General features: G+C 39.8%; 1 protein-coding gene across 1 annotated transcript in view; it reads right to left on the bottom strand.

Moving 5' to 3' along the window:
* HAPSTR1 (HUWE1 associated protein modifying stress responses) overlaps positions 1-10057 on the bottom strand; it is a 42355-nt gene extending 32298 nt beyond the window's left edge. The window contains exons 1-2 of the mRNA XM_020979267.2: positions 9710-10057; positions 8642-8722 (exon numbers count right to left, since the gene is read on the bottom strand). Of these exons, the coding sequence (XP_020834926.1) occupies positions 8642-8722; positions 9710-9932 (304 nt within the window). The 5' untranslated portion in view covers positions 9933-10057. The remainder of the gene's footprint in view (positions 1-8641; positions 8723-9709) is intronic.
* Positions 10058-24273: the final 14216 nt, after the last annotated feature.

The following is a 24273-nucleotide window of genomic DNA, read 5'->3' as shown; positions in this document are numbered from 1 at the left end:
AAAAAGACTTAAATTATAGCAATTAGCAAAAAAAGCCACAAGGTATACACTTTCCCATAGCTGACACAAGGAATTACTTTCAGCCCTATGATTAGAGGAAGAGGTAGTAGCCATGAAAAACAAGAAAGTGAAATCATGATACAAACCTAAGGTGCCTCACTGTACCCCATATCTCTTGTTTGGTTTCTAGCATACTACAGGAGAAAAGGGAAAGCCAATGACAGAGAGCAGTCAAGATGCTCAAGCCTATACTGAAAAAAAAAACTTACAAAGTTCATAACTAAAGTAGTCTACTCTTTCTCTCCTCCCCCTCCCCCTTCACTTTTCACTCTCTCCCACTAAGCATTCTTCAATGAGTAAGGGCAAAAGATAGTTTAGGAGGCATATAGTTTAAAAGGAACTGAATGGAGATAAGATTCTAGCCAGATTATAACATTCCAGGAATAAAAGTTAGGACAGAGAAACACAAATTTTAGCAACAAAGATATGAAGAACAAAAATATGACAGGCTTGGACAGTCCAAAGTATGAGATGAAGCAGGCAAGAAAATATACACCTACAGAACACAGACAGCAAAAAAGAAAAGCAAAATTTCATGTAAACCAAAACTGAGAAGAGCCAAGACAGTGGTTAAAAAGACATAACACTGCCAATTCTAGGCAAAGGAATTTTATTTTGATTGTAATACATAAAAAGTAAAATTTTCAAAAAATAAAGATCATAGTCCAATTTGCAGATTTAAAGCATGGTTTTAAAAATGTTCCACTAGTTGTAGGTATGTATTAATTTTGAACTCTTGCTAGAACACGTATTATGTAGGACAGTCACTTGAGCTCAGAAATCTGTTCTAAACCCTTGCTATCCTCACCTGTAACATGAAGCTAAGCAAAGAGACTTTAGAAAACAAAGGGCTCGATATTTTGTGAACATTAAAATTTCAGAAATACAGTATACAAAAACATACAAAGTCAGCTATGTCTAAGATATTCAGGTGTATGCTTTTATATTTCTAGGATAACTAAACTACTGAGCTGTATACCATTAAATCAATGCACAATAGTGCAAGGACAGTCTAGTCTCAAAGATTCTCCAATTCCACTCATTTCCCTAAGCAGCAAATAAGTCTAATGCATAGGAGGGAAATAAAACTTTTAAAATTCTTAACTTTAATGCTGTTTTAAAATAATATATTCTTTCTCATGCTATCCATTTAGATGGCATAGTAATGCTTATTTGTGACTTTAGATGGACTAAAATGCACTGTCTCCTTAGTACAAGATTTCAACTACCTACAAGAAAAATATTAATAGTAGTAACTCACATTCATATTGTACAGTAAGATTTACCAAGAACTTCTCTCACAATAACCCTGTGAGATATATAGTTTAAGAATTATTACCAGCATTTTGCAGAAGAGGAAACTAAGACTCAGAGTAGTTATGTAACTGACTTTGGAGGACATTCCCTAAAATGTCAGAATTTGAACCTGGTCTCTAAGTTCCAAGTTCAATAAACTTTTTTGGTCAGATGTTTTGATGATAATTCAGGGTTCAAAAAGAGCCACTGAACTCTGGGATTAAAGGATCAACCTCAACAGCTAAATCCTACTCTATTGTTGAATGCCATAAACATATTGTAACTCTTAATCTCTAAATCTATGACAATTCTATAGGCTCCCACCAATAATTAAGTATAACCACAGAGCTTCAGGGGAGTATTAGTATCTAAGAGTGTGCTGGAGCCTGCCAGAAGAGGCTACTATTGTTACATTTTCATACAGAGCACTTAAACCTCAGAATTGAACAAATGCTACAAATCAGGGCTTAATTCATTGTTTTGTTGACTATCTAGACTTGAGTCATTAATAAAATGTTAACAATGCAGATTAAATACAGGTATATCTCTCCCCCAAAGAGCCGATTGTTAAACACTTACCATACCACTGCTGGTATGCAAAGCTACTTTCCTGAAGCTAAAACCCAACTGTCATAAAGATGAAAGTTTGGCACAACACCAACAGCACCATTTATCTTCATATAATCAGATCTTTCTTATTAAAAGTAAATGAGGGGCAGCTAGGTGGCGCAGTAGATAGTGCACTGGCCTGAAATCAGGAAGACCTGAATTCAAATTCAACCTCAGACCAAACACTTGACACTTACTAGCTGTGTGACCCTGGGCAAGTCACACTTAACCCCAATTGCCTTAAAAAAAAAAAGTAAATGGATTCATAAAAGTAATTTCTGATCAGCTATAGTCCACATTTCAATACAACAGTGTTTATGTTCCATTGAAATCTGAGAACAACATACTATTTAAAGCTAAAAGTTGTAGCTTCTCAGAATTTTTTAGTTTGATCAGAGGACAATCTTCCAAGACTGCAAAGAACCAAAGCCCAAGGCCAAAATAAAATTAATCACAGCAAAACATTAAGTATTAAAATCTTGTAATTAGCAATCTAGCTGTCCACAAAGGACAAAAAACTTTTCCAGATTCATCTCAATCAGAAATTTAAGATTTTACAAGTGTTTCCTATCTATGCTGTTCCGAGTATGAAATAACCATAAAGAAATAAAAACTAAGGAAAACTGGCTTTACTAAATTCCTTCAAGGTAACAATCACCTATGTCTACAGAATATGATGAATGCTTTCAAATCCTACCTAGCATGTTAAATCACATAATTAGACATCTATTTTTAAACCCCAAAATGCTTAGGAATAGTGCATTGAAGGCTGAGGAAATCAGGAAACTCTAGATTCAAGCCCAGTCTCCTATACAGATAGCTGTGTGACCATGGAGAAGTCAACCCTTTCAGTGTCATTAGGCAAATCTAAGCCATATTACAAAGAGATACAGATACATACATCAGAACAGGGAAGCTCCTGCACAGACTAAATTAGAAGTCCAAACCACCACCACCAGCACCTCCAAAATGAATTTATATTCTTCATATATTCAAATTTGTATTCATGAATTTATATATCATGTGTGTATATTACATTTTATACATATATACATGTGCGTACGTTACAGATATAGCTATAGATATATATCATGTATGATTTTTCTGCCTATTAAAGATTAAAGTACATCTGCCACCTTGCTTGGAAGTTCTAGAAATATCCAAGTGCTGAATTAGCACTTCTAGAGTATACTAACAAAACTAAGGATCCTAAAAATTCTAACATTCTATTATACCAAAAAATCCACAACATAACAAATGGTATCACTTCAAAAGTAATTTAGATGACAAGAGTTAAAAATCTAGATTCTGATTAATATGGAAGAAATTCAAAGTAAACAGCTAAATGCTCCAATGAAAAGTGAAGTTACAATAGCAAACATTTGAAAATCTGATTGAGGGCAAAAAATGTTTCTCAATTATTTCGACAGTAGCTTACATTTAATATGTATGGTTTGGTTACAAAGAGCTTTTTGGAGCCACACAAATACCTTGTCAAATATAATTTTCATTTTACACACACCGCAAGATGAGAATCAAAAGTCAAGTGACTTTTATACGGCGTAACAGTCAGTAGTAGAGGCCAATTACTGGAATCTAGGTCTACTGACTTCTTTCACTAATGCCTCAATAACAACTCATGCTCAGTCAATTAAAAACTGACTCCACAAAATTATTAATGAATGGATGAGGCTTTTTCCCTAAATTTATGCACAGATTATCTAAGGAAGACACAAGTCTACTTAAGACTTTCATGATACTGTGTTAAAAGCTTTTTTAAAGTTAAATAAGTTAACTAGCAATATCACATGAATGGTAATGGTTTCTTAATCTAGCTCTAGAAAGCTATTTTTAAGAGGGATGGTAGATTTTAATAACTATCTAGACTTCAAAATGTTTCCCAGATCCAATGTCCATTATTATTATTAGGACCTGACGTCTTAATGTCCAGCGCACTCTCCCCTCTGACTTTCAGAATCTTAATGTCCTTCAATTGGCTTCTCCATATGAAGGCCACCAAACAGACAGTAACTCGAAAAACACATAACTTGAAGGAAAAAAAAATCAGTACTCAAGAATGGTTCCCAATCACTAGCCCTAAAAATGCTTCTAATCTCTCTACAAATGGAAGGTTTAGAGCTTTGAAAAAAAAAAAGGTTTGAAAAAAGAAATGAAGAGGACAGAGGATGCAGGACAGAAAAAAGCAGTTTATTTGAGGGTGGAATAAGGAGGTCATACACAGAACTAATGTTTATAAATGGAGCATAAAAATATTAATACTCTTCACCTAAAACCCTAGTCAAACAGAAAATCTCTTGAACCAAGATGCAAGCACTAACTTGACTATAATAACTACAGTGTTACACTAACACTATTCACAAATAGTTTGAGCTAGATAAATGCTAAAAAGACAGTTGTGGGCACAATGGAAAAGAAGTTTGATGAAGCAGAAAGTGAAAGGAACTGGAGTTTGAATCCTAGCTCTACTAAACATGTAAAATATGTGGTCCTGGGCACTTAGGATCACAAATACAGAGGCTAAAAGGGACCTCAAAGACCCTAGTCCAAACTCCCTTATTTTACAATTAAGGAAACTGAGGCCCAAGGTAGTAATTGTGTCAGAGGCTGGACTTGAACCCAACTCTCCTGACTCTGAAGCTAGTGTTGTTTCCACTATACCATGCTGTCTCTGGCCATCTCTAAATTCTAGGATCCCATAAACCTAGCAGTATATCCAACACTATCACTAGGAGGTAATTCTCTCAAAATACTAAACTGTAGCCAAGATTCACTAAAATATCAGACCCAGTTTTAGAAACAGAAAACTAGGAAACACAACCCCTCAAAAATAAAAAGAATCAAAACAACATTGGATAAAACTTAAGGAGAACGTTGCTCCGGATCAGGACCAGCAACTTAAGTCATTTATCTTTGCCATATAACCCCATTCCGAAAATCACTTTCAAAACCAGAGTTAACTCTCTAACAAACTACCTCCAAAACCACAGCATGGCCAAGGACTGAAAGAGCTCCCTCCTCCCCCGCACTTTGTTTTACCTACTTTTGATTTTCCCCAAAATTTTATGAAACGAGGTTGAGGGGAGACTCAGTAGAGCACTTAGGTGACTACTTATGACCAGGTAAGCTCTCCAGCAATTTAGGCTGGGGAGTGACCCGAGTAGTAATGGATGGGAGAACCCTGGCCAGAGACAAAAATCATTATCTCAACTGATAAAGTGGGCTCAAAAGGTAGGAAAGGATTTAAGATAGAAAAAGGCAATACATTCCAAATGACACCAACACTTGAAAGATAAAGATGTGTCACCAAAGAAGATTAGGGGACAACAAGGAACTATTACCAAGATTCAGACACATTAATATCTAACAACCACAACAACAACAAAAACCCTATCTTGTACGAGACAGAACCAAACTACACTAATTTCTAAGTTTCTTCTAGGTACTGAAGACCAGCAATGTCCTAGATCTTATATTCACAAACACACAAAAACCTGACAACTTATTTTCTAAATGTTACAAAATGAGAACTTAAATATCAATAACTATTCATAGATACTAAATTTAGTTAGGAGAAGCCAGCAGTCAGGATTTTCCTGCACCTTTAAAAGGAGATATTGGTAAACGCAGATGGAACGTTCTTGGAGCAGGAGCTCCCAATCCTTTGCTTACACAATCACTGTTATCAAATCAGCTGGTTGAATTTGCAACCAACAGGCTTACTGGGCCCCTTAATGGGGCACTCACGTTCACCTCCATCTTGACTGTTCTTGAGTTCATTTTAGAAAATAGTCAACAGTCACTGAGAGTGCCCAAAGTACCCCAAATGTACCTTTTTAGTTTACTGAATGTAATCATACAGGTTAACAGTTCTTAATATTAAAGCAGTGGTTTTTCTAAGTGTTGTCCGGGAGTCCTGGGAGTTCCCAAAAACCCTTTCAGGGAGTCCTCAAAGTCAAAACTATTTTCATAACATTAGGATGTTTTAATTTCTAATATGGTATTTAGATGGATATAATCCATATACACAAAAGCTTTAAGAGAATTATAAAGAGATCCTGAGACCAGAAAGTTTAAAAACCACTACATTAAAAGATTGTATGTTACTTCTTTTATTTGGTATCTATACTTCAATACAGGACAGTTAGGTAACACAGGTGAATATAAAGTACCAGGCCCGGAGTCAAAAGACTCATCTTCACGAGTCCAGATCTGATCTGAGACACTTACTAGCTGTGTGACCCTGGGCAAGTCACCCTGTTTGCCTCAGTTTCCTTATCTGTTAAAAAGAACTGGAGAAGGAAAAGGCAAAACACTTCAGTATCTTTGTCAAGAAAACCCCAAATGGGATCACAATGAGTCAACACAACTGAAAAATGACTAAACATACTTCAATATTTAAAATAATTTGTTTATATGACTATTTGTCTATTTAATAATGCTACAAGCATAGTGTGGTGGAAAAAGCATCAGGTTAAGAATCAAACACCTAGGTTCAAATCCTAACTGTGCTTTGTGACCTCAGATAAATCACTTTGTCTCTGTAGGTTTGGTTCCTCATTGATTAAATGACCTCTAAGGTTCTTTCCAGCTCTTAATCCACTGATACTAAATACTAAACCAGAAAGCAACACCTTACCTACAACCTAAGTTCTTTACTATTTTAAATAATGACTTTAGGGATAAGTGGTACAGTGGAAAGAATGCTGCATCTAAAGTCAGAGGCCTTGAGTTCAAATCCAGATTCTACCACTTACCACCAGTATGACAATGACAATAAGCCAAGTCACAACCTCTGGGCCTCAAGTCTTCTCAAGTGCAAAATGAGAAAGTTGCACTAGCCCTTGAGGATCGCTTCCATTCCTAAATCTATGATCCTATGATCTTTTCTATTTCAAGAATAAGATTTCTAAAAAGTGGGGGAAATCACTGCTTTTATTAAAAGTTGTTCAAAAAGATTTTTTTCAAAAAATGCCATACACTGTAACTGTTTAAAAAAAGGATTACAACTGATGGTCACTACAGGCAAATTTCATAAATATCATCTACACTGATATGTTTACACTGATAAAGACAAAAGTTAACCATATTCACAAGCAAAATCTATAAAGGAAAATCTCACTCCACTACTTCAGAACTGACAGTAATAAAAAGTACTGATGCTTTTGAACCAAAAAAATAACTTCTTCCTTTGCCATTTTTCCATGTTTTATAGGTAGGGAGACCACTCAAATAGATTTTTCTTCAACAACATTCAAATTTAGGGATTATTTCAATTTGCCTCAATTTCTGCATCAATATTTATGTTCTAGAATTTCAGCTGCATTAACATGAAGTGCTATTTTTCTTTTTAATACCAATACACCTCACTTTAGAAGATGTAGTTATGTAATACAACTACACTTCTAAAATATCTTATAATTCACACCATGCACAAACTTTGGCCTGTCTTTTTCCAAATCAGTGACATTGTGTATTCATTACCAATTTCTTCAAAGATAAAAGCCATTCTTAACCACTTTATATATATTATTTCAAATTACCACATAGCCAAATGGAAACCAAAGTTTGAGCAATAGTTAGGTTAAATATGGCACTTAAGAAATGGAAATTCATTAAATTTGTCACCTGTCTCAACCACTAGCAGATAAAATAAACCCTTCCTCCCTAAAAAACATTCATATCCACATCAACCCTGTAGAATTAGTGATAGAAAAGGAAACTACATATGTAATTCAAAGGGACAATAACAAGTTTTTACCTAAAGAATATTACTGTTACCTACACATTCATGTAATCCTAAACTATGGAAACAAGAAATCAATGTAGAAAACACACTGGTAACTTCTATCTCTTGTTTTTGCACAGCAACCTACCTAGACATTGTTATGTATGCAAAGAAACCCCATTACTGCTGTAAGCTAGTCTTTTAAATCATCAAGTAGCAGATTTCTGAACCATTCTTTGGAATCCATAAATGTCTAATCACTTGGCTTGCAAACCTTTTCAACCAAAGCACATCTTCCTTATTTTCAAAATCAGTGTGGTTAAAATGCAAAGCTCAGAAATAGTAATAAATGGATAGGCTTCGATGTCATCAAAGAAAAGTTCATCATGCAAAATCAACAACATCAAAATATGTTTATAATGACTGGTAAGGACAGACTGCTTACCAAAACTCTGCTATGAGGTATGAAGTAGACTGAGTAAGTAAATTCAACTTCTTAGAGAATATTAGCATCTGCTACTAACTATCCATATGCTCATACTTGAGTTGTTTTTAAGGCACTGAACTACCAAATGGCAATACCTAAACTTGCATATAACTAAGCAATCAATCATCTGATGTTTTCAGATAAGACGGCTACAAGTGTTGTTCCCATTACGACCATTGGGCAAGAAAAAAAAATGAACTGTTTTCCTTCCTGTATTTCTCTTCTAGAGTGCAATACCTCATAACACTTAATTAGAACTCTAAGAAATTATTTTGAGATGTAAGGCCTTCAGAGTTAGTCATGTAATCAATTACTCTTGAAGTTGTAAACAATCTCTTGCACATGGAAAAGGCAAAAAGGTTCCTGACACCAACTTTGGAAATCCACTGCACTGTCACTGACTACAATCCTTTACCCTGGAGAGAGGTACAAGTCATCTTTACCTTTGTAGAGGTTGGTAACGGCAGTGGCTGCATTTTGGAAGGGAACCCAGAGGGAAAGTCCTTGCTGTTGACACACTCGATCTAAAGAGACATACAGACAGAAAAACAGGATTTTGGAGTCAGTCACTCTGAACGGCCATGTTAGGTTTCGCCATTTTGTTCAGGGGTTTTAGAGCCTTACAGACCGTGGGAAAGCCAGTCTCTGACCTCCTTATCCCAAGCCCTCAGGCCAGCGCTACAGGCCGCAAAGCCGCAACAGAGTAAACGCCCGAGCTCGACCCTGGGCAGCGGCCCCTCCCTCGGCCCCGGCTCCGGGATCCCCAGGCACAATAGAGCCGGCCCTTCCTTCGCCATTTTGTTGATACCGTCGCCGCCTCCTCCCCTTTTCCTAGATTTGGCAGCTGCCTCGGTGGCGATGTCTGCCCAGGCAAAGCGGAGGAGGACCCGAGCTTCCGGGCCGGCTAGGGATAACCTGGCGCCCACCGTCCTACTCCGCCCCAGCCCACACCCACCCGGACAGCCCCGCAGCCTTTCACACCACACCAAGAAGAGCAAACAACCTAGGGCGGGCGGCCCCCGGGGAGCCCAGGAGGGACCCCCCCGACAGGATCGCGGTGCGGAGCGCCGCACCTCCCCCTGCGGCCAGGGCCCCTCCCCACCTCCCCCACCCCCCCCAGCCCAGGTCCGAGCTTCGCCATTTTGGGGAAAGGAGGGGGGGAGTTCTCGGTCCGGGAGACCCGCCGGTCCCGTCCCCGGAAGGCAGGGCTTCCCCACCCCAGCCCCACCCCTCGGGCCCCCACCTAAAACGGGGCGGAGACCCGACGACCGACCTCCCTCCCCCACCCCTCCACCCCCGCCGGGAGCTCCCCCTCCCCCTACTCCCGGGGAGGCCGGGGTCAGAGGGGGGAGCCGGGGGCGACTGCGCCCCACCGTCCGGGCCCCGGGGCCGGTCCCCGAGCCGAGGCACCACCTTCCGCCATTTTGTGTCTCCCATCTGCTTCTTTTGGGGGGGCAGAGAGGGAGGTCTTTAGGGTCCCGGGGGGCGCCCCCTCCCCCGCGGCCCCTCACCTTTGTAGAGCTGGGCCACGGCGGTGGCCGAGTTCTGGAAGAGGTGCCACAGCTTCTGCTGCTTGTGCTCGGGCTGTGCGGCGGCCGCCTCCTCCTGCAGCTCCGGGGGCAGCTGCTCCTCCTGCTCGGCCTCGGCCAGGCACTGCCGCTCCCACTTAGTGAACCAATGCTCGGGCCCATGCTCCTGGATCTCGGATTCGCCTTCTTCCTTCTTATCCTCCATCCTCCTCCTTCCTCTCCGCTTCTTCTTCCTCCTCCTCCTCCTCGTCGTCCTCGTCGTCTGGCGAGCTGGCGGCGGGGCCCAGCGGCCGGCTGTTCTCTCTCCCCTCCACCCCGGGGCCTCCTTCACCTCCCCACCCCCCAGGCCCCGAGCTCACCACACACCCCACCCCCTCAGCCCCAGCCTGGCCCGCCGGAGGGCCGGGCCACTGCCCGCCAACCGCCGCCGCGCTCGGGCCGCTGCCGGGGAGATGAGCACTACAACTGCCGCTGCCTCACTCCCCACACGGCCCGCAGGGCCCGCTCCTACCGCCCCCCCATAGCGCTGCGGCCGCCTCAGAGCCGCCGCCGCCGCTCTCCGCCGGCTCCCCCACGCCCCTCGCTCACAGTCCCTGTCTGCGCCACGGAGCCCACACTGAGAACTGAGGAACGCGGCGGCGGCGGCGACGGCCGCTTCGCTTCCCCTCGTCTCCTTCCTCCCCCCGCCCACATGCTGACAGGAGAAGGTGCCGCCCACCTCTCCCCCTCCCCTTCTCCGGGTCCCACCCGCTCCGAGGCCCCCATTGGCTGGTCCCGCCTCATTCCGCGCCCCGGCCCACCTGATCCCTAGAGATGATTGGTGCAAAAGAGTGTCCGTCGTGACGTAATGAGTTTGGGCGAGGGGAGGAGGGTGGTGAAGAGGGAATGTCATAAAGGGTGAAGAGCGCAGGAGGGAGTGGGGGGAAGAGGGTGAAGAAGCAGAAGGAGGGGCTAAGAGTGGTTGCATCCGCAAAAAGAAAAAAAGAAAAAAAGCTATAAGTGTTGGGTGCGCATGCGTGTTTGTCTTTTGCCCGAAGCAGACTGGCAGCGGTCTCTTACCCTTAGCTGTGGGGCTTGAGCCAAGGAGTCACGTGTTTCGGTGCAGGAGCCGCGCCCGGTTGGGACCTCCTTTAGAGGAGGACCGGTTTTATCCCGTATCACTGGCTCCCAGGGCGCGAACCGATCTCTACCCATGGGTCCCAGGTTGCATCACGTCTCCTTTTTGTAAATCATTGTTTATTCCCTCTACCCAACACTAACACAAGAGCAACACCCTCAACAGCCCAGTAGACCCCAGCAAAACGAACGTGCATGCGTGAATATCCTTGGGTGACCTGGCCATCTGATAGTGAATCACTAAATATGTCTACTAATGGAAGCACAGAATCTTTAAGAGTTGGAAAGGAATTCAATGGTTATGTAATGTGATGACCCACCCAGGTGCAAGACAACCCCTTCTGTGGGCATCCCTGCTTAATCACGCACCCCACGCTGCCTGTCAGCTACAGGGAATTGACCGACAGCTGTAATTGTTTTTAAAAGTTCTTTTTGTTGTGCAAAGGTCTGGTTCCCACTAAGTTCCATTCATTGATCCTATTCCTGCCCTTTAGGGCCAAGCAAAACTTAATTCAATATTTATTGTTTAATGTCCATGGCATTCAATGGCTAGGTATTGGGAACATGAAGATAAAGAACGTCACGGTCGGTGCCTGCAAGAAGCATAGAATATTACTAAAAATTGAAGAGCCTTGCTTTAGGGATGAAATGTATACAAAGGAATGATCCACACAACAGGTTCTCCAAATATTTGAGAAAGGAGAAAACATTTGGGGGGAAGGGAGGGAGTGGAGAGGGGAAAACGATTCACCAAAGAGGTGATGCCTGAACTGTTCTGAAGAAAAGGGTTTCCACCTGAAAGATGGAGATGAGGGAATGCATTCCAGGCGTGTGGATGGCCTGTGAGAATGCTTATGGAGGTAGGAAATGACATGTCGAGAATAGCTTGGCTGGAATATGGAGTGTGTGACAGGGAGTTATGTAAAATAAGGCTGGAAAGGTAGGATGAAGCCAGATGTGAAGACCTTAAATGCAAGACTGAAGAGTTTGTATTTTATTCTAAAGAAGGGATTTTTACCTTTTTCTGTGTCATGAATCCCTTCGGCAGAATCAGGTGAAGCTTATGGAACTCTTCTCAGATTGTTTTTAAGTGCATAAAATAAAATACATAGAATTAAAAAAGAACTAGTGAAAATTATTATGTAATTTTTACTGTCCAAATTTACAAACACCCCTCCCCAGGTCCATGGACCCCAGATTAAGAACCCCTGTTATAGAGACAATATAGAACTGAAGAGGACTAGGACTTTTGGGGTGCTGCAAAATCCCCAAGATCTCAGTACCGAGCCCTGACCACTAAAGATTTTTGAGCAGAGAAGTAATAGGGTCCGCCCTGTGCATTGGGAAGAATATTTTGGCCCTTGTGTGAAGGACAGATAGGAGAAGAGATTAGAAGCAAAGAGATCAATTACCAAGTTATTACAATAATCTAAGTAAGAACTGAGGACCTGAACTAGATTCATGTTAGCATGAATGGAGAGAAGGGGAAGGCTATGAGATGATGAGAAGGTAGCATAGGAGAATTCAGTGACTGATCAATGGGATGTGGATATGAAGTAGGGGAGTAGAAAAGAATAACAATAATTCCAAGCCTTTAGAGTTTAGGCTACTGGGGAATGTTAATTGGTATGTTGAATCTGAGCTGCTATCAGGTGAAGCTATCCAGGAAGCAACTGAAACTGGAGGCAGGGAGGCAGGGAAGCAGGTTAGGACTGGTTACACAGATTTGGTACAGAAATGATCACTGAATCAGTGGAGAAAATATAAAGAGAGAAGGAAGGCAGATTTAGGTAGAGCCTTAGGAAACACCCACACTTAGTAGGTTGGATTAGAATGAAGGAAATAGAGATGAAGCAGTCAGACATATAGGAGGAAATAAAAGAACCATCACAGAATCCAAGGTATAAGAGAGTATCCAGGAGAAGGGGATGGTCAACAAATGCCTTAGAAAATTTCAAAATGAGGATACCTGGGGAAAAGGCATAGGATTTAGCAATTAAGATACTGGTTTTTGAAAGAATAACTTCAGGATAATAGAGACCATCAATGGCCAGAATATAAAGGATTAAGGGGTAATAAGGTAGAGATAGCAAAGGAAGGCTGCTCTTTCTAAGAATTTAATAGTGAATGAAAGAATACTGGTCAATAGCAAGGGGATAGTGGGGTCACAAGAAGATTTTTTTTAAGGATAAGAGAAGCCTGAATATATTTATAAGCAGCCAAGAAGGAGAAAGTAGATAGGAAAATATGACTGATGGGAATTAGGAGTAGATTGAGTAGAGTAAGTCAAATTCTTCCTTAAGATAGCCCCTCTGAAAATTAAATACAGCTATTATGACCCCCTATAAGTCTTCCCTTTACCAGGTAAACAGGTTCTTCCCTCCCTTCCCTCATCACCTGCCCAGAGAAGTACAGGGATTATTTTCAAGGGAGATGCAATTCTTTGATTGTAATAGGAAGATTTTATTGTCTTTTCATGGTTTCTTTTTCCTTCTAATGGTAATTGTTGCAATGGAAATTTCAAATGTTTGGTCTAAGAACTCTAAGATTAAGACCCCCCTCAAGATGGTTGTGAGGATCAAGTGAGATAATATATGTAAAATGCTCTGTAAATCTTAAAAAGCACTATATAAATGTTAGTTCTCATGTACATTTTTAGAGAGCTTCGATGGGGGCTTAAGGTAAGACCCAATGGGATCTCTACTCACTAAGAAACAATCATAAGTCATTCATCTGGAAAGCTCTGTCTCAAGATGTTTGAATAAGCTATGTGTGCTTAAATGGGGTTAGAGTAGGATGTATCCCCTAGCATTCTCCTTCCCCTGCTCTCTATTTTCCCTGTATTCTCCTTTTTTTAACTAATAAGTAGTGTGGTACAGTGGAAAGATCACTAAACAGAGTCAGAAGACCTGAACTGGAAACAGTCCTTCCACTTGCCACCTAAGCCACCTCAATAAGTCATTCAACTAATGTGTAATCTAAACTAATTTTCACTTCTGTGGAACTGAGGGGTTCAGACTAGATGAATTCTGAGGTTCCTCACAGCTCTGACTTTCTCTGATTCTTCACAGATCTGCCTTTCAGGTCTAGCTGAAGGCCACCAGGTCCTATTCCAAACCCCTTGCCTAACAATCATATACTGTTTTTAATATCTCCATTCAAGGGTTCATCATGCTCAACTGTATGTTAAAGAAACATCATATCTTTTAAAAACTAAAGGTTATATTAGGGAGATCACAGCAATGGCTGTGGTGTCAAAGGACCTGGATTCAAATCCTACCTCTGATGGAAGTGTGATCTACCTACCTGTGCAAATCATTTAGCCTCCTAGGCCTCAGTAAAATGAGATGGTTTGACCAAATGGCCCCTGAGACTCCTTCCAGCTCTATATCTATAATAGAAAGAAAGAAATAAAAATATATGCAATGTCCAGTCTTGATTTCAGAAGACCAATGGTAAAACAAACCTCTTTTCTATGGAGGAATGATGCATTTATACATATGCTGTCAGACCCCAAACCTATCACTGAATTAGGGGGCTATCTACTCCAAGCATGTGAAGACTTTTCCCAGTGGAATGAGTAGATGTGAACAATTTGTTCCAACAACCAAGAAGGTGGCTGAAGCAGGCATTGTGAAGTGCTTAGAGTTTGGTCAGACATCAAAGACACCAAGGTCATCATCCACTGTATCCTGGGCCATTACCAGTCATCCTGACTTTTGTCTTGCCACTGGACAACAACTCTGGAAGAGAGAGTAAGGCTGACAACTTTGTGCAACTCTGCCTCTCTTAAATCCAATCCACAGCAAGTCAAGACATCACCCTGTGGTATTAATGGTCCTCCTTTGAAAGTGAAGGACAAACAAACAAAAAAAAGTACTGTCGGATACCCTTATAAAGAAGGGTCTGGACTTGGGTAGTTGTTGTTGGGATGTAATAGTAATGTAACAAATGAAAAAGGGTAGATGCTGGACCTGTGATTTTATTGGTATGGGGAGTAATTTATGGTCTTAGAGTAATAAGTAAAACACTGAGAGGTCAAATTACTTGTCCAGGGTCACACAGCCAGTATGTAGCAGAGATGAGACTTAAACCCAGGTCTTCCTAGCATTGAGGCCAGCTCTCTATCCATTATGCCATGCTATTTCTCAACAAACAAACAAACAATATATAAATGAATAAGGAATTTTAAAGTAATTTTTTAAAAAGATAACTCATTTGAGCATTGGAGGTCAGCACATTAAGTTGTTTCCCTGAATATGTAGGACATTCTGGGAACAGTGGCCTAAAGGCTTACAAAGTCTACTTATGCTACAGTGTTGAGTGTTCACACATCCTCCCACACTGATTCTTCCCATCAGACTGAGTCTACTGCAAGAACGAATCGTAATTTAAGTCCCCATTCCCTACTTCACCTAAAGAAAACTCTTTAGGAAATCTCAAATGGCAACAAGCCATTTTCAACAACCTGAGGATAAAGTTTGCTGCACCAAAGACAATGACAACAATAAAGTTTATTCTCTTCTCCATAAATATGACTAAAGTTTTACTCATGAATCTTTCTTTTTAAAAATTCTCTTCCTTCCAACTTCTTTCTTCTAAAGACCCATATGTATTCTGTATGGTCCCATACCCAATTCTGCCCCAAGTCTTATTGATTCTGCTGTCACAATATCTCTCATCATACCATTCTCTCCACCCAGATGTCCAGCACCCTAGTTTTGACCCTCTTACCAGATTAGTCAGGTCTCACTTCAACTATTAATCAGTGTTTCCATAAACATTTATTAAGTACTTACACTATGCTAAGTGCTAGGGATAAAAGGAAATGTAAAAGACAGCCCCTGCCTTTTATAATGCTTCTCTATGAGGTAGGTTGGTACAAGTCTTATTCCCATTTTACAGATGAGGAAACTGTCATGTAGAGGTTTAAGTAACTTGCCCATGATTAGAAAGCTAATAAGTGCCACAGGTAGTATTTGAACTCAAGCTTCCTGACTTCAACTCCATTGCTCTTTCCACAGGGCCTAGCTGCCTCTGCTCCTGTGGTAATAGTCTTCTAATCGATTTCCCTAGTTGCAGTCTCTCTTGCTAGAAATCCATTCTATAAGGGGCAGCAAGGTGGCACAGTGGATAGAGCTCTGGCCTTGGAGTCAGGAGGACCTAAGTTCAAATCCGACCTCAGACACTTGACACTTACTAGCTGTTTGACCCTGGGCAAGTCACTTAACCCTGATTGTCTCACCAAAAAAGGCAAAAAGAAAAAAAGAAAAAAGAAAAAGAAATCCATTCTATGGAATATGATATTCCATAAGGCAAAGGAGCTTGGTTTACAACCAAGGATCAACTACCCAGTGAAAATGAGCATGATCTTTCAGGGGAGGAGATGGATATTCAAGGAAATAGGGGACTTCCAAACCTTCCTGATAAAAAGACCAGAGCTCAACAGAAAATTTGATCTTCAAATACAAGACTGAAGAGAGACATAAAAAGGTAAATGAGACAGAAAGAAACAACATGTTATTAACAAGGGCAAACTGTTTACGTCCCTACAAGGGAAGATGACACTTGTAACCCTTGAGAACTGTATTGTTATTACACCATGTTAAAGGGGTATACATAAAGGGGATGGGTATAAGTTGACTTTGATGTAATGATTAAAAAAAATCTAATCAAGTGGGTTAAATGGATCCAAGTAAGTGAATTAATATGATCTAACTAAGAAGATGTACTGAGAGAAAAGGAAAGGAGGAGACAGACAAGGGTAAATTACATTACAGGAAAAGACACGAAAACCTATTACAGCAGAGGGAAAGAAGTGGGGGGGGGCATACATGAGCATTGTTTGAACCTCACTCTCATCAGATTTGGCTCAAGAAGGGAATAACATAATCAGTTAGGTACTAATGTTGACTTAACTCTTCTCAGCAATACAATGATCTAAGACATCTTCAAATGCCTCATGATGGAAAATGCTATCCACCTCCAAAGAAAGAACTCTGGAGTTTGAATGCAGATCGAAGCATACTATTTGCTTTTTTTCTCTTCTGTTGTGTTTTGTTTCCTCTTTCTGGTGGCTCCTCCTATTGGTTCTAATTCTTACTTACAACATCACTAATGTGAAAATATGTTTAATAGGAATGTATATGTATGGCCTATATCAGATTGTGTGCCATTTTGAGGAAGGAAGTAAGGAGGGAGGGGGAAGAAATTTAAAACTCAAAAGCTTATGGAAATGATTGTTGATAAATCAAAATGAATTAATTAAAAAAAGAAATCCATTCTATACCCAGCTGCCAAAATAATCTTCCTAAGTCATAGATGTGACTTTATCATTTCCCCTCCTCATAAATCACCAGTGGCTCCCTATTGCTGTCCGGATAGAATACAAAATCCTCTACCTGGTACCTGAGGCTTCCCACAATCCGGCTCTATAACACCTTTCCAATTCTTAGTGCCCTTACCCTCCTCAATTTATCAAATTATAAATCATTGTCAAAAGATCATATAAATGCTTATCTGTGTGAATGCTACTACTGTTATTTTCCCTTCCTCAACAGACTATGTTTCCTTAAGGAAAAGTCTATTTTTAATTTTGTGAACATAGGTATTTAGTCAATGCTGGTTGAATTGAATTGAATTGAATGAACTAACCTACTAACTATTCTTGGAGCTCAACATTCTATCTCCAATTGCTTTGCTTTTGTACAGGCTATCTATCCCCTATGCTTGGAATGTACTCCTCATTCATCTCTAACTCTCAGAATTCTACCAACAAGTAGAACCAACAACTCAGGTACCACCTCTTCCATGAAGTCTACTCTAATCCTTTCTAGTCAGAGCTTCTAATATCTATCCTAGTCCCTAGTATAGTATCTGTCACATAGTAGTTCCTTACTAAATATTTGTTGATTTGTTATATTTAAATATCAATGTGAATGTCATATCACCCAGTTTAATGTGAACACAATGATGGCAAGATTATTTAATTTCTGTTTTCATATTACTCTATCATCAACACATTGCCTTGAAAATAATATACAATTAACACATATTTGTTGCATTGGGTTGAGTTGAATTGAATTTTTTAACAAATCTGTGTTAAATGATCTATTATGTAACAGAGAGTCAGGAGACAAGGGACTGTCCTTGATGTCAGGAAAGCCAGGGTTCAGGTTTTGCATTTGATTCATACTGTGTTACCATGGCAAATCATTTGTCAGTTCCTCAGAAAGCTTTCCATGTTTAATTGTTGATCTAAATCAATGGAAGGAGTTTTCACACTGGGAGCTCCCAATCCCATCGCCAGTCCACAAGTCTGGATCCCCCCCCCAAAAAAAAATGTACAAAGCACTGTCCTAGGTGCTGAGGATACAAAGTCAAAGGGAAATAATGTCTACCCTGAAGGAGCTTACATTATGGAAGGATACAACTTGTACAGCAATAAGTAAATACAATGTAATTAAACTACGCAATAAAAGTACTAAATAAGGGCAGAAGAAAGGAAGAGGGTACTAATTGATGCTAACATGGAGAAGGTGGCACCCAGCTGTGCTTTGAAGAAAGCTAAAGGGGTAGCTGGGTGGCGCACGGGCTAGAGCACCGGTTCTGGATTCAGGAGGACCTGAGTTCAAATCTGAACTCAGACACATAACATTTACTAGCTGTGTGACCCTGGGCAAGTCACTTAACCCCATTGCCTAGCCAAAAAAAAAAAAGCTAAAGATATTACAATGCAGAGGTGAGGAGGACATTCCAAGTATGGGGGGCACACCTGTGTAGAGATACACAGAAGAGGTACATTTGTGGGATGTCATGTATCAGGGAGAATTAGCAATTTAGCTGGGCTGTAGTAAAAAAGCACGCAAAAGGGAATAATATGAAATAAGAATAAAAAGGTAAATGGGAACCAGATGATGAAAGGCCTTTAATATCAGATTGAGAGTTTGTATTTTATCCTAGAAGCAATAGGGAACCACTAAAGATTTCTAAATAAAGGGGGATGACCTGGTCAGATCTGCATTTCAGGAATATCAATTTGGCAGCAATTTGGAGGATGGATTGGAGAGTGTAAAAACTAGAAGCAGAAAGAACAATTAGGAGGTCATGGCAATAGTTCGTGTAAATATAGGTGTGATCTAGGATATAGAGTGAGTGAAGAGAAGGGACTGATGCAGGAATGCTGTGGAGGTGGAATTAAAGACACATTGTAACTGACTGAAAATAGGGCTTAGGAAAAGAGATAAGTCAATGATAACATCAAGAGAAACATTATTGAAGGAGTAGTACTTTAACTCAACAAAGACCATGTACAAATTAAAATATTCAGCTCTAAACTGAATACAGAAGATTGAGTATTCTTCTTTATGAAGCATTTCATTGGAATTGTCATTATTTAGACAGAAAACAAAGTAATTATAACTATTAGGCATTCCAGATACATCAACACCGAGTAATTTCCCTCAGCTTGACCTATAATACATATCTATACTTACTTCTACATTCTCAAAACACTTGAAACACCATTAGATATTCTATATTTTTAATGGTATGAGAAATCGTTATTAGATAAGGGGGAAAATTGCATTTTTATTACAATATATTTGATTTCACTTGTACTCCTATGAATGTTATTGTATACATTTAAAAACGTTATTCAGAAGCTTCTCCAGGCTACTAAAGGGATTCCAAAAAGAAACCTATGAGATATCCTTTGAGGTCATTTCTAGTTCTAAATGTCCAAGAACCTGAGTTCCCATCCTGCCTTGGACACTTATTAGTAGTATAATCTTGAGCAAGTCATTTAATCTTCCTCAGTTTCCTTATCTATAAAAATGAAAGCATTGGATGATTCTATAAGATTGGTGATGAAGCATGCTACCTGCCTCTTGACAGAGAGGTGATAGATTGAGATCTATTTTTTTGGACATGGCCAATGTGAGATTTTGTCTTGCTTGACTGTATGTATTTGTTACAAGAATTATTTTTCCCACAGAGGGTAAGAAGTAGAAGAGAGAGAAAATGGATTTTTCTTGATTAAAAAAATAATTTTTTTTAAAAATCTGCTGCACTCTTTTTGTGGTGGCAAAGAATTGGAAATTGAGAGGATGTCCATCAATTGGGGAATGGCTGAGCAAGTTGTGGTATATGAATGTAATGGAATACTATTGTGCTGTAAGAAATGATGAACAGGCTAACTTCAGAAAAACCTGGAAAGACTTATATGGTCTGATGCTGAGTGAAGTGAGCAGAACCAAGAGGACTTTGTACACAATAACAGCCACGTTATGCAATGACTAAGATTGTTAAACTGAACCTTTCTCAGCCTTATGAGGATCTAAGACATTTCCAGAGGCCTCGGGATGGATAAGGCTGTTCACATTCAAAGAAAGAACTATGGAAGTCGAATCGCTATCACTTATTTTTACCTTCTGTTGAGTTTTGTTTCCTCTTTCTGATGGTTCCTCGTATTGGTTTTAATTTTCACTTACAACTTCACTAATGTGAAAATATGTTTAATGGGTATGTAAATGTAAAGCCTATATCAGATTGTGACCCGTCTTGGAGAGGGTGGGGGGGAGGAAAAGGGAGAAAAATTTTCAACTCAAAAGCATATGGAAAAAATAAAAAAATTTAAATAAAAAAAATCTGCTGCAGGAAAGAGAGGAAGAAAAGAAGGAATAAAGGATGGAGGGAGGGAAGAAGGAGAGAGAAAAGGAATAAGAAAGGGAAAAAATGAGTTGGATAAACTAGCTTTTGATGCCCTTTCCAGTTCTAAATTTATGATCCTGTGAATACTTAGTACTTGTGTTACTTTGAGCAGATAGGTGACCAACTTTCTGAACCTCAGATTCTTCATATGAAAAATGAGGGAGGTGGGGAATGAGCTAAAAGGTTCCCTTTTACCCCTAGATCTATGGTCTTATAGTCCTAAGCCTTATCTGGCCCTATGATAATAAATAAAGGAAGAAAAGTTGGAAAATTACACTTTGAGTCTGAGGATAAACAGTTTCTGAGTTATCACAATGATAATATCTCCCCAGTTTTTGTCTTCATTCACTGTTCATTCAGCAGCTATTTCCATAAAAGTGATGGTTTCCTTCTGTTTAAGGAAGTGCTGTCCTCATACCCTCACTTGCTACACCCTCAGTAAATATACACTATAACTTTGACTACAAGTTGCTACTTGCTTTCCAGCAACATATAGGATATAAGTTTGCTGTTTAATCATGACTGCAATCTGGAAGGTGAATCATATGCAAATACACTTTAGTAAGCCTGTCTATAATCTTTCCTGAGCAGTGGAATCTATGGTTTTGTACTCCTAGAGTTCTGATTTGGATTGTAGGGTAGAAGATCTGGAGTTGGAGAAAATGGGTTGAAATCTGGGCTCTTACATTTACTATCTGTGTACCCTTGGGTGAATCACAATACTTCTCTGGGTCTCAGCTTCTTCATCTATACAGTGAAAGGGTTAGACTAAGTGGCCTCTTAGGTCCCTTACAGTGATCCCAAGATTCATGCAGACTAACATATCACTAGGAAGTAATTCTGAATTTTTTCTTGCTGTTCCTCATACCTCTACTCCTTCTCCCATCTTCATGTCTTTCACTGACTGTCTCCCATATGTAGAATGTCCTCCCTTATCTGGTCTCCTCGATTCCTTCTCAACTCTGTTCAAATGTGATTTTTTTTTTTTGCGAAAAGCTTTTTCCAATTACTACTAATACCTTTTCCAATTACTAGTACTACTACTACTACCACTACTGCCTTTCCTCTGAGATGATCTTCCATCTACACTATATACAGCATGTACATATGTACATTGTATGTACATAGTTATTTGCGTGCTTTCTCTTCCACTGAAACTCCTTAAGGACAGCAACAATGTTTTTGCCTCTCTTCATATTCCCAGTGCTTAGTGCAGTGCCTGGAATCTAGTAAACATTTAATAAATGCTTGCTGACCCACTAAATGAGGCTCTCATTTAGGGGAACCTCAAACTTAAAAGTAGCACTGTAAGTGTGGAGTAATCTGTAAGTCTCTAGGGAAAGATGGGCTCACCTGAGAGGGAAATAAAGTTATCTGGACTATTTAGGGTTCCTGAAAATCCTTTATATATTTTGTGTTTTCACTGGGGTGGCCCTCTTTACAATGCTTCTGCATGACGACAGATAATGTCACCATGAATGCTAAGACACATTATACTAAGTTCTCCAAGTCTCAGAATTCAACTGATTTGAAGGGTTTTTCCATTCTTCTGAGAATTTCATGTTGTAAAAAGAGCCTTCCCTTGCCACAGCATTAAAAACAAGGCAGACCTTTTCTACTTGGAAATGCTGGACATTAAAATAGAATAAGCAGGTGAGTATCCCTGCCTGAACAGACAGAATTCTCATTTTATTTCTATATCCAGCATACTGAAATGACAATATTAGAATCTAGCTTATTACATTTTTGGGACTCCATCACTGAGGTGCTCCACAATCTGATTATTATCACAAGAAACCTGTCTGTCAATCTTTTCCTGTCTTTTTAGCAAATACACATTACCAGAAAGAAGTGTGGAGGACTCATATTTCCCAAGTCTATTCAATCATACAAAATATATGGGGTTGACCAGGTAATGTCAACGATTGTTTGAAAATTAAATTGCCTAAACTATGCAGCATTCCTTGTACTTAGTTACACCATGCTTTATTTCCTCTCCTGACTAATCTAGTGAGTGTCCATAATTTGCTCAGACTGGCTAAGTTTGGACACACATTTGTTTTGCCTACTATCTACTCATTGCATAACCTTGGTCAAGTTACTTTACTTCTAAGCTTTCAGATTTCTTATTTGTAAAATAAGGAGTTTCAACTAGATGATCCCTAAAGTCCCTTCAAGTTCTAATATTCTATGACTGGGAATCTTTCACTGACATTAAATTATTTACTTCTACTGCAAAAAGGCTCAGTAATACCCACTACAGTGATAGTGTTAATGATAAACCTTGAGACACTGACTCCCAGTTCTATGCTCTAAGTAAAAAAAAGATTCACTAATGAGTATAAACTATTATTCTGTAATTAAATGCATTTCAACCATTTGAGAAACTTCATATAAATACCATAAAGCCTAGCATAGAGAGAACTGGATTTAAAGACTATAAGATATGCATTCAAATCCTGTATCAGACAAATACTAGCTGTGTGACCCTAGGCCAATGACTTAAATTCTTTGTGTCTCAGTTTTCCTGACATATAAAATGAGGGGATTGGAGTTAATGGCTCCTAAAATCCACCTCCACCTCTGGACTAGATCTATGCTCCTATGATCCAAGTAGCCAACACGACAAAGGTCAAATGTTTGGGACACACAGATTATAGGCTTTGTTTTCTTTTATTAAAATAGATGTAGCACAGATCCTGGATTAATTCAGCCTAAAAAGTAGGTGCCTATAGTGTTACTTCCTAACAGTTAGTATCTTTATCCCTAAATCAATCAATCAATCAATAAGTGTTTATTAAAAGTCTGCTTTGTACTAGTCTGTCTCACATTTATAAGTGAGGCAGCTCCTATTCATATACAAGTAAATATAAGATATATACAAAATAAATACACCATGATAGGGGGATGCTAACAGCTGGGGGTTGAGAAGGCTCAGCCTTGAACGGAGACAGGGATTTCAAGAAGTGGGCACAGCAGTCCAGGCATGGGGAACAGCCTGTACAAAAGCTAGAAGGCAGGAAATGCAATGAGAATATAGGAAAACAACTGGTAGGTCACTTTGGCAGGCATAGAAAGTATGAAGGAGAGTGACGTATAATTAAGCACTTTTCAGCTAACATAAGTACAGAATATTTAAGGATTTTCCTTTTTCATTCTAGAATGCAAATGAGAAATACATCCCTTGATCCACGGGTCCCCAACCATTTGAACAGGATCCAACTGGATATTCCAAAGCTTTACCCTAATAGGTATCTACAGCTCTCTGTCTCTCTCCACAGCCAATCCTATCTCTCTGAGCCTTCTCAAGATTCTGAGCTGGAAGGTGAGCAGACTGTAATAATGGCCCCCTTTCTTGATCTGCTAGGGACTTGTTTGTCAATAGTACCCCTTTCATCACTGACAGTAGCGCTATGGTTGGATTTCCCCTCCCCCCGCAAACCAAAGTTCTGGTAAATTGAAAAATATGTATATTCCTTCCAAAAGGTTGGGCACCCTAACTGTGAACAGCTTAGAAACAATCTTCAAATTGACACTTTGCGAGTAATGTTAACTCCATAGTTAGCACAAACATGACACATCCTCTGTTGTCACCCCACAAAAAGACTTGTATAGATCCACAAAGCACCCATATTACCCAACTTGAATATGTATTAGTTGTCTAATAATATCTACCACCTCCACTTGATGCTGGAAAATTGGACAAAAAAGCAATTTTG

Source organism: Phascolarctos cinereus, unplaced genomic scaffold (genome assembly GCF_003287225.1).
Source record: "Phascolarctos cinereus isolate Bilbo 61053 unplaced genomic scaffold, phaCin_HiC Scaffold_4;HRSCAF=312, whole genome shotgun sequence".
Taxonomy (NCBI): domain Eukaryota; kingdom Metazoa; phylum Chordata; class Mammalia; order Diprotodontia; family Phascolarctidae; genus Phascolarctos; species Phascolarctos cinereus.
This window is presented reverse-complemented; position numbering and strand designations above follow the sequence as displayed.